The 11,190-nt window shown below is 30.6% G+C and overlaps 1 protein-coding gene across 1 annotated transcript; it reads right to left on the bottom strand.

Moving 5' to 3' along the window:
- Nucleotides 1-240: 240 nt before the first annotated feature.
- On the bottom strand, nt 241-3,178 carry LOC132713723 (carbohydrate sulfotransferase 14-like). The gene is made up of 3 exons (XM_060696402.1): nt 2,994-3,178; nt 2,061-2,170; nt 241-1,119 (listed from the first exon to the last, which is right to left on the bottom strand). The coding sequence occupies exons 1-3, from the start codon at nt 3,094-3,096 to the stop codon at nt 241-243; spliced, it is 1,092 nt and encodes a 363-aa protein (XP_060552385.1). The 5' UTR covers nt 3,097-3,178.
- Nucleotides 3,179-11,190: the final 8,012 nt, after the last annotated feature.

Here is an 11,190-nt window from a genome sequence, read left to right as displayed (position 1 = left end):
AGGCACTTATCCATTATTATCTATACCACGCGCCAACAGTTACGGTGCGCGGTCTTATATTATACTAAACTTCTTCCGGACAACAACAACAAAAACAAATATCTCGATTCTTTTTTTTTTAATTTAAAAGATAAATGTTAATAAATGTCCGATTGAACCATGGCTGTAATTAAAGCCGTAATTGAACAGAAATCCTGGTACGACAAAATTCAACTGAACATACTGTAAAGTATAATAAAATCAACTGGAATTCAGTTTCAGTTTAAACCAGTGCGGTAAATTGTATCCGAACATTAAAAAGTCATATTTCAATATATGCCAAATCTTTTTAATTAATGGTTCAGGAATTGTTTCGAAATATTCCTCAAGTATGTCATCTGTAGTTAAACTCATATTAAAGCTGTCCGTTGAAAATGACGGGACTTGTAATCTATTCTTCTCAAATATGAATTCAACATCACTTTGTAATGTTTCGAGTTTTGCAATAAAGTCATACGGCACACCGCATGGATTACACAGATAGAAATACGGCACGAAATGCTCAGTGACATACGACTTTATATCAAAGGTGTCCGTCCAGTATGTCAGGAAGTTCTCAAATGAAAGGGACTTGGATGCATAGACTAAAGATTCTGAAAATTCTCTTTTGATTTGTGGATTATCGGAATAAAATTTTAAAACTTTGCTGTAAAAAATTTGCCGTTCTGATTCAAGAGATCGATTATCAAATTTAGTAAGATAGGTAGAAAGTAGTCTAACAAGTGGATGTCTCACTATTATAATCTTTTTATAATTCCACACTATTTCTTCAACTAGGTTGTCCTTCACGTTTTTCAGATAGAAGAATTTGTTGTTATTGTTTTCCAAATCGTCGTTCTCATCAACCATATCTTTATTATTTTCATCAGCTTGTTCCGCATCGTTCAACCAGATTTGAATTTTTGAGTCTTTTGGCAGATAACAATATAAGAGTTTCTGCTGTAAATTGACAAGTAAATTTTGAAGATATTCGTTGCGATAAAGACGTATAAGCGCTGGATCAACCAATGGTTTTTCGTGCAGTGCGGAACAAACTCTTTTCATTAAGTCTTTCCTGGCCAACATAAGTGTATCTTTGTCCTGAAATAAAAAACAAATAAGAAGTTTACACGTGTGCGTACTTGTATGGTGATTGCGATGAAAATAATTGATATTAGAATTTAAAAAAAAAAACATAAAGAAACTATTACCAAATAGTTTATCTCATACCTAACAAATAACTGAATGCATTTACATACTCGTGCAATCAATCGATACTGCTTGAACAGTTTATACATGATGAATGTGCTCATTCTAAAGCCTATTCATCAGAAAGATATAATTCCTTCGGTTCTGACGCATTGTATATATTTTATATTTTATATATTTTATAAATTGTATATATAATAAGACAGTGAGGATCATATCACTCATGTTGATTGCTCAAACTTGTCATGCGGGCTAGTAGTAATACAACTCGAGCCATACAACACGCCAAAATAACATATTCACGCAATATTTCCCATTTTTTCATGATTAAAAACTGTTAAGATACATTTCGATAACTTAGGTGACCTACAAACATGCAATTGTATACAATGTACACCCTCAAAATATATATCAATTTCCTTAGCAGCGGCTATTATTACAGTTCTTCATAAATTAGGCCTGTTTAACTAACGATCACTGTCAGATGCGCGGACGCCATGATACGTGGTTGATCTAATAAATATTTCAACAAGCACCAGGGCCTACGTTTACAAGTTGGTTAAATTACACAAATGAACCTGAAAATGCAAATTCTTTATAATCCTAGCTACCTACATAGCGAATAAGAAGCCATTTCACCGAAATGAAAACCTAAAAAAATTTATCCAAATATGCTTGAAAGGAGGGTTTTATTATTTTTAAAAAATAATTTTCAATAATGTTTAAAATATCTTGGCAGAAATTATAGATCTACAAACAAAAGCTTCATATTCTACCATTTAATCTAAAAAGGTATATGAGAATCTAATGTAAAGAAAACAGATAAAAAGTACCTGCGTTTGCCTCATGTATGAATCATTCAAAAGTCCAACATGTCGGAGATTTTCGAATATTCCACCGCTGCTATAGTAACTAGGTGCTTGTATTTTACCATGTTTAGTCTCTAAATAAGAAATATGTACATGGAAATGATTAAATAAAAACGTTTACTGAAATACGACCTGGTTTTCGTTTATGTGACCTTTTTGTATACTATAGTCCGAAACTGAAGGTTCTTAAAACTATATTGTACAGTTTAACAGATCGTTTTTATTATGAAATACATGTATGACATCTGCGATAAATAATATATATACAAACAACACATCAGAGTAGACGACGCGATAACTTGAATAACCAATCTACTGAAAATGATTGGAAAAATGATAAAAAAAAGAAAAGAATAATAAGTGTAAAGTGCGTTTATCATTGAGGACTTGCTCCTGCAACTTTTGAACGCACGAACACTGCAACTAAATCCATTCTAAATAAATTTAATTAATTAATTAATCTATTTCATTTAAATAAAACATTGGAAACCATTCTAGCATTAACTCGCATGTTTCGATTGGAAATAACATGTCAAAATCTAGGTCACAAATTATTGTTCACATGCATTATGCGTAAAAAGGGTAATTTTATTGAAATTCGTAGAGGCAGAATATATGTAATATTAGAGTGAAATTTTAAGATATTTGAAAATATTTCTTACTAAATGTAGTAAATGAACACACACGTCTTTTACGATTCTTGAAATCCAAAATATGAAATCTGACACAGAATAAAACAACACATATAAAGGAAATATGTATTGGGTGTCGCCCCTTGATTGCATTAAAGACACGTAAATCTTTTGATCATCCCTCGTAGATTATAGACACATAAATATATTCTATAAAATATTAAATTATTATATTTAAAAACAAATCAAACTAAAGTCGACAAACCTAAGTTATTTATTCCAAATGTAGTCAGTATCAGCACTAATGTTATGATGAAAAAATAATATCGGCATGTATTTAATTTATGTGCAAACACTTTTGTTGTCATTCTCCGTTATATTCTATTTCAAGTTTCGTTTAAAATACTCTTTAATATTTTTAGCATAATAATTAATACAAAATAAAAACGAATACGTCATATAATGTCTCGGGGGCTATTGCGAAATGTTAAAATTAATTTAGTTGTGAATGATAACAATCAGAGGTCTTCAATATTGTACTGTGCACGATATTTTAATGAAAAACAAATAATCAAATCATTATTTAGGGAGATATACATTAGAATACGGAAAAAATCATGTACTTTTTCAGTCTACTCTAAATTTTTTGCTGATTAGAGTGAAACTAGTTTCCATGAAAGCTCGAATGTGGAGAAATGTTTGAAATCAATTCAAACCATTCTCACTAGTCCGGCATTTGGAACAGACAAGTACTGGTGTCACGTGACGAAACATGGTAGTGATGCCGGTTAGACTTAAACACATGCTCCTTGAGTTAAAAGTTGTCACATATTTATTATTATTATAATTAGTTTTTTTCATTAAATTTGTGTTTTCTTGGAAAATTCTTCATGTTCTGTACGGCACACTTTTATGCTACATATTGTACTGTTCTGCACCGCACTGTACTACACTGTATGGCACTGTACTGCACTGCACTGTATACTGCATTGCTCTTTACCATTTATTGTATTGTACTATAAGTTTATTGTATTGTACTTTTAAATGACTTTGAATTATTTTTACAAAGGGATATAAATAGTGGTTTGACTATAAACGATATTGTTTTGATTTTGTTACTGTTCGCTAATGATATGGTAATTTTAGGAAATACACCAGATGATATAAATAGAAGTTTGACGTTATTGAATGATTATTGTAAAAAATGGAGCTTAGAAGTAAATATTGATAAAACCAAAGTTGTTGTTTTCAGAAGACGTGGAGGTTTAAAAAACAATGAATTATTTATTACGAAGGGAAACATTTAGATATTGTCGATAGCTTCAATTACTTAGGAACAATTATTAACTTATACTGGTAGTTTTAGTTTAAATCAAGAACATTTGATTGGTAAAGCTCATAAAGCTCTAAATGTACTATTGATTAATTGTAATAGATATCAGTTAAAACCTAAAGTGTTATGTCAGCTTTTTGACTTCTTTTGTTGGTTCAATTTTAAATTACGCTGCTGAAATCTGGGGTTTTTACTAAATCAAAGGAAATTGAAAAGACTTCATCTTAAATTTTGTAAAAAAATATTAAATGTAAAAGTTAATTCATGTAATGTTGCTGTGTATGGTGAACTAAGCAGTGGGGGGGGGGGGGGCGTTATCCTTTATATATTTCAAGATATGTTAAGATTTTAAGATTCTGGTTTAAAATGCTTGAGACAGATAATATCATTCTTAAAAATGTATATAGCATTGCTCTTGAAGACTGTAATAATGGTAAGACAAATTGGTTATCAAATCTTAAATTGTTATTATGTAATCATGGTTTTAGTGATATTTGGGATTTTCCAGATTCCGTAAATAGTAAAATATTTTTACCAATATTTAAACAAAGGTAATTGATTGTTTTTTACAAGTTGGCTTTCTGGTAAAGAGAGCAGTCCTGTTTTGTATCTGTATAAAATCATGTTAAAGATTCTTTTGTATATGAAAATTATCTTGATATAATACCAAGTACTTTAAGGAAGTATCTTACAAGAATTAGAATATCTTCGCATTCATTACATGTGCAAACTGGTAGGTTTCATAGAAATAGAATTGTTAGAAATGAAAGATATTGTTTATATTGTAATCTACATGACGTCGAAGATGAATACCATTTTCATTTTAATTTGTCTTGTTATATTGATATAAGAAAAAAATATAAAAAGATACTATTATACTAGATCTAGTATACTTAAATTCCTTGATATGCTGAAATCAAACAATAGAAGTATACTTTTAAATTCATTCTTGTATGTAAGAGATGTGATGCCTCATAGAAATACCTTAGATATAGTAGATACAACTAAATATATTAATAATTCATCCTCTATATTGATATGAAAGAGACATGTTTAGATCCGATCTTGTGATTTATGTTAGTATGTATTGTAAAATTGTTTATTTATGTATGACGATGTATGATTGTACAAGTCAAAAATAAAGTATCTGTTCTGTTCTGTTCTGTTCTATAAAAATTCCCAACCATGCAATAAGTAAACCAAAGTACGTATAAGTCGAACCAGGTACGTATATTGTTAATATACATACCTGGTCGAACACGATAACGTCGTACCATTATGATTATGATATAATTAGTTTAGCAAATTATTCAATTATCATATTTTGCAACAAAGAAGAATAGTTTTAAGTGGATATGGAATCGAATTTCCGAGTAGCTTTGTTGTTAGATAGTTCAAATAATGAAGACCTCGTGTAATGGAATTGATTTTTCGAGTTCAAATCTGCAATTGTGCACATTTTAGTATGGTTTTCATTTTCAGAATATATTTTTAAAATGTGTCAAGTAACTTTCTCACGTTATTTTCTATTTATAAGCCTATAATTTATTTAATGTTTTTCACAACATTTAAAGTTAGGCTTATGACGATTTAGCAAATTGAATGTATTTAATTTTCACTGTCATTGAACAGATTGACAGTATTATCAGTTTTATTCTGTTTGAAACTCTGAAGGCCATATCATTAAAATCTATATATTCTTCCATTGCTCATTTTATATCACTCTTATCACGACTATGTTGTCTTTATTTAACTAAACCTGTTGAATGCGAATGTGCGTAAAACTAAATGTTCTAAAATAGTATTCTGTGAATGAAATTCATGAGAAATTGTAAAAAATCTAAAAACAAAAAAGGAAAGAAAAAAAGCTTTTTCCAAGATTCGTACCAGGGTCTTTACACTCACAAAGCAAACTGTCTACCACTATTACGTTGGGGTAATTGTTAAGCCGTATAAAGATTTAGGCGATAAACAGTATGCTTTTCTATAAGTATTATCGACATCTCTTTTTGTCAATATTGATGTTAACAATGCGAATTCCTGCGCACCTGCAAAATGGACATTTTTGTAGGCTCGAAGATAAAATATATTTATTTATTGAATATCAAAAAGTAATGTAGTGCACCTAAGACTGGCCTTCATACGTGATATAATATATAAAATCGTTTAAAGTTTTACTAAAAGTTTTACTGTCTGGTTTAACTTTAAACCTGAAAACGCGGTAAATTGTGTTTGAGTGGGAGCATTTATACTTTATCCCATTTTCAGGACTCAACTTGGCAGTATAACTTTAAACTTTTAAAAAAATTAACCCAAGTTCTAAAGCCGACCTTCGGTGCGCTACATTATTTTATTGATAAAAATTATTTTAACAATTTCTTAGATTACCTTCGAGTCGACGGGAGGTTTACAAAAAAGGTTTGCAGGTGCGCGATGACGTAGTATCCTACCATTGTTGTCGCTTGTCATATAATATTGTGTGCAATGATCACACACGGATTCGAATGATTTGGGGCATGATATACCCTTAACGCGGCGACAAAATTTGTTACTTTACACTAATATAAACGACTACTACAAATGTACGTTGAAGGTTAAGTTTTAAATGCGTTAGGGAGGAAAATAGCTATAACGAGGAAAAGAAGAGTTTTGCATTTTACAAATTATTGTCTTTGGAGAAAAAAGATACATTCTCTGATAGGTAAAATGGCAACTAGTGATCAAATCATTGAACAACTTTCGAATGATAAACTAGATTTAGAGGCTACAAAGAATGCTACAATGAATGTATTGAGCGAGTTCATGGAAAAAAAGGAATTGGCAGTTAATTCTGTTAGAGACCACAAAGCAGAATTAGTGACTGAGCTCAGCAAGCTTGAAAAAGAATCAATTCGCCAAATTGATGAAGAATACGGAAATACTGAAAGAAATTTGCAAAATGCCATTAAAGAGGCAGAGGGAAATATTAATGAGCTAGTACAATTTAAAGAAAAGCTTGAATTTTTAAATGAAATCAAAGTTCAAAGTTGTCTAGCTATCAAAATGGCTCAGAAGGCTATTGCTAAAGCCAAAAACTCCAAAGAATTATTACAGGAGCTTTCTGATGTAAAGGTACAGACTTTCCATGGTGAGTTCAAACTTAAGAATTACATTCAACAAACCAAATCATTGGGACATTTATGTGTTGAAGAGGAAGTTAAAGAGCTCTATACGGTAAACGAGCAGAGAGATGTTGATATCAAGATATCGACGGATAAAAAGACCTGTCGAATATTTGGTACTTGCCTAACCGACAATGGCTGTTTGCTTCTTGCAGATTGTAATAATAAAAATATAAAACGAATAGACGTTACTACAGAAAAAGTAAAAGACCATTTATGTTTGGAAGCAGCACCAAATGCAGTTTGTCAAACAAGTAGAGATGAAGCAGCAGTAAGTCTTTCAAACAATAACATTCAGTTTATATCGCTGGCAAACGAGATGACAGCAACGAGATCGCTTGAAATGGATCACTATTGTAGTGGACTGGCATATAATGATGGAGAACTATTCATGACTAACGGATCAAGTACCATTTGTATGCTTGACAGGGAAAATACCTATATACAAAAGAGGTTAAACTGGAAAGTCAGGAGAATCAGTTTTCAGTAAAACAAGGCATATGTGTTTGAGCACAAACAAAGACTTCATGTATGTGGCTGATATGGACAAAGGTCTAATAACTCTCGAAAAAGCAAGGGTCGTATGTGTCTAGTTTCAATGATCCTGATTTGATTGATGCGAGAGCGGTTTGTACAGATGGCAAAGGAACAATGTTTGCATGTGGATTTAAATCACCGTGTATTATTCAGATCAGAGAAGATTCAGAAAGAAAATTGGGCATTCTAAAATCAAAACCCGAGCATCTCTCGATTTGTTTTGACCCAAATCAGAATAGACTGTATGTTACATATGACGGTTGTGATTCAATCGAAGTTTTTGATCTGAAGTAATGTATCTAATTCTCTATTCATATTTCATTTTGTTTATTGACTTCATCTAACATTCATGAACGTGTACATATTGCAATAAAATGGACGCACAATCTATGTCCTCGGCAGCAAACATTACTAAATATGGACAGTGAATACTCGTAATACAAACTGTATGATTATTTCTTATTATTATGAGCAAAATGCACTACTGACTTATTATGCAGTGTTTGATTTAAAACGTTTGCTTATCATTTTTGTTGTCCACTATTTGTAAAAATCATTTTAAAAAAAGACCATTGTTTGACAGTATGCACGGAATTTCGTTTTAGTATATATTTTGTAGTTTATAACAAAGAGAAGAAACATAATTGTCATTGTCACTTTCATATCAATCTGTAAATTAGGTAGACAATTTCGTTCTTGTGTATTGTGTTTATCAGATTGAAACATTTTTGGCATTCACCCTTTTGGTAAATACAAAATTGATACAAAAACGATTGCCTTTCTTTCTTGTGAATTGTCTTCATCAATAAATAGAGACTTAAATGAACTATGTCTGAGATTTCACTTGTTGCCTTTGATTGTTTTGTTAACGGGAGATCACCTTTTTATGATTTGATATAAATTTTATTGTATTATAGTGTATACTATTAATAACAGGGTAGATATATGATGATAAAATAGAACACCAAGGAACGAGAATAAGACAAATAAACAGTTATGTTTTCACAATTCTTTAAATGAACATATATGAGTATGTATGTGTTATTATCACATAATATGAGACTTGCATAACATAATTTAATAAACCTTGTTCAATATACACTGATTTCATTCTTTTTCATACATTGATTTAAAAAAATCATTATTGCTATGGCTGGAGTGCATTTAGCTGGTGCATGAACTTAAACATAACCCGAATAGCTGTTGTTGTAAATTGTAAAGGTATAAGCATTTGTCATCAGTATAGACCCATACACTGCCGGCCGTGTTGACTAGACTGTATATTGCTGGTAACTCAATTTTTGTATTACGATATTTAATTCTGATAAGAAACGAACGAACTGTTTTAACTTCAAAACTAGGTTAATGCGTTGCACAAATTCATAGAATTAAGTGTTTAAAAAGTGAACTACTGTCAAGTAATTAAGATCCGTGCTTTAAACCAATAAGTACAGTTAAAGGGAATTTGTGTCGAAGTCAAAATACATGTACTGCATTGTTTACATTTTGCTACTTATATGACAAATTATTTCACGTTAATCACTACCTAGCATTTTACATTCTCTAAAACCACTATTTAAATATTATGAAACTCGTGTCCTTCCTTGTAAAGAAGTAAAAAAATGTTTCTGAGGCATTATGTGCATTTAAACAATGCCTATTGTGAACCAGTTAAAGCCTATTACGAAATAACGTACATACTACATAGCTATATCCCGAAAGTCAAAATTAGGAATATATGTACGAGTTTTAGGTTCATTCCGTTTTCTTTAGTTTATTTTATACAAGTTTTACTCATAATATATATATTATGTACACAGAAGGGTCTAATCCAGGAGGTTGTCATATTGATTGTACTTTCGCTTTCTAAAGTATAATAATAGAGTTGTTTTAGTTGTATATCTTTAAATTTACTTAATTTAAGTAGACTTGTGCACGATATAATTAATATAAACTTCTATATGGATACAGAAATAAATTCTTTCATCCCAATAAAGGACATAGGCAGAGTATCATGACAGAGTTACCGCATATTACAGAAATCATCCGCATCTCATCCGCTCTTGTGAACTTTCTTTCAGAGAATTTCTTTTATACATGACTGATGTGTATGAAGTCAATGAATATCTAAACGAGCATTTTGTGCCATCAAACCAGCTTTGTAACCCGTGCAACATACGTGATGACTATGTTGGGAAATACGAGTCTTTAGGGACCGATGTTAAATGTATTTTTGACCATTTAAACATAGATATTGACTTTCCGGGAAGGAATGACAACTATTCTTCTATTTCAACAAGTTCATTGGTAGAGGAGTATTATAAACCCATCCCTGAATGGTTACTACACAAAACATGGGATATTATCAAATTTGATTCTTTACTATTTGGTTTTCTTTTACCGAAATGGTTAAGAGACAAGTTAAATGGAACTTGATATTTTGTCATTGTTTTAGAAAGCATAAAGACAGGACTTATAGATTTTTTATTGTTATGTAATTTTAAGCCAATTTAGCTATTTAAAGAGAAACTATTACAATTTAACTTGAAAATGACCAAAAAAAAAATGGAGAAAATAATAATAAAGATAAATAAATGAAAAATAAATCGTGTGAATCCAGAAACCTCTGATCAGGGAAAAACATAGAATTAAAAACCTTGGTATGGAAATTTTAAGACCAAAATATCAAAATATACGAGATGATGTTTTCTTATTTTGCAGAAGTTTTTATAAATTTTTACCATAATATATCCACATATTTACAGAAATTACTGAATAAAGATTGAACAGAACAAATGCAGTCGTTTTTGTTAAGAATAATTTTGCACATAATATTTGCAAACAAAAACCCTCGACATTCTCTACTTATTCCATTATTGTACGCGAGCAAGCCAATACACCTATATAAAACCTGAGTTGTTCTATATTTATTGTTTTGAAATGTTACCGCGTGTAAAGAGAACATGAAATTCATGATCGGAACAAACTGATACTGATTTTATTTACTATTTTTTTGCAAGTCATATAATTGGGATAATAATAATTTCGAGCGCGTGAACTTTGTCGATTTTGCACAAAAACAACTTTACCAAAATAATGCAAATGTGCACAAAAATCTTTCAATAATGAATGCAAATTACAAGGACAAAAAGATCAAATAGATAATTTCATACATTTGTATTGATTTTGATATTTTAATTTTTGTCGGTGCATATAGAATTCAGGCACTTATCCATTATTATATCTACCATGCGCATACTAAACTTCTTCCGGACAACAACAACAACAACAACAACAAATATCTTGATTTCTTTTTTTTTTTACTCTATAAGATAGATGGATGTTAATAAATGTACGGTTGAACCATGGCTGTTATTAAAGCCGTAGTTTAACAGAAATCCTGGTATGACAAAATTCAGCTGAACACACTG

The sequence above is a fragment of the Ruditapes philippinarum genome, unplaced genomic scaffold (genome assembly GCF_026571515.1).
Source record: "Ruditapes philippinarum isolate M1 unplaced genomic scaffold, ASM2657151v2 ctg635_1_1_1_1, whole genome shotgun sequence".
NCBI classification, from domain to species: Eukaryota; Metazoa; Mollusca; class Bivalvia; order Venerida; family Veneridae; genus Ruditapes; species Ruditapes philippinarum.
Note: the sequence above shows the minus strand (reverse complement) of the source record. Positions and strands in the feature narration are given on the sequence as shown.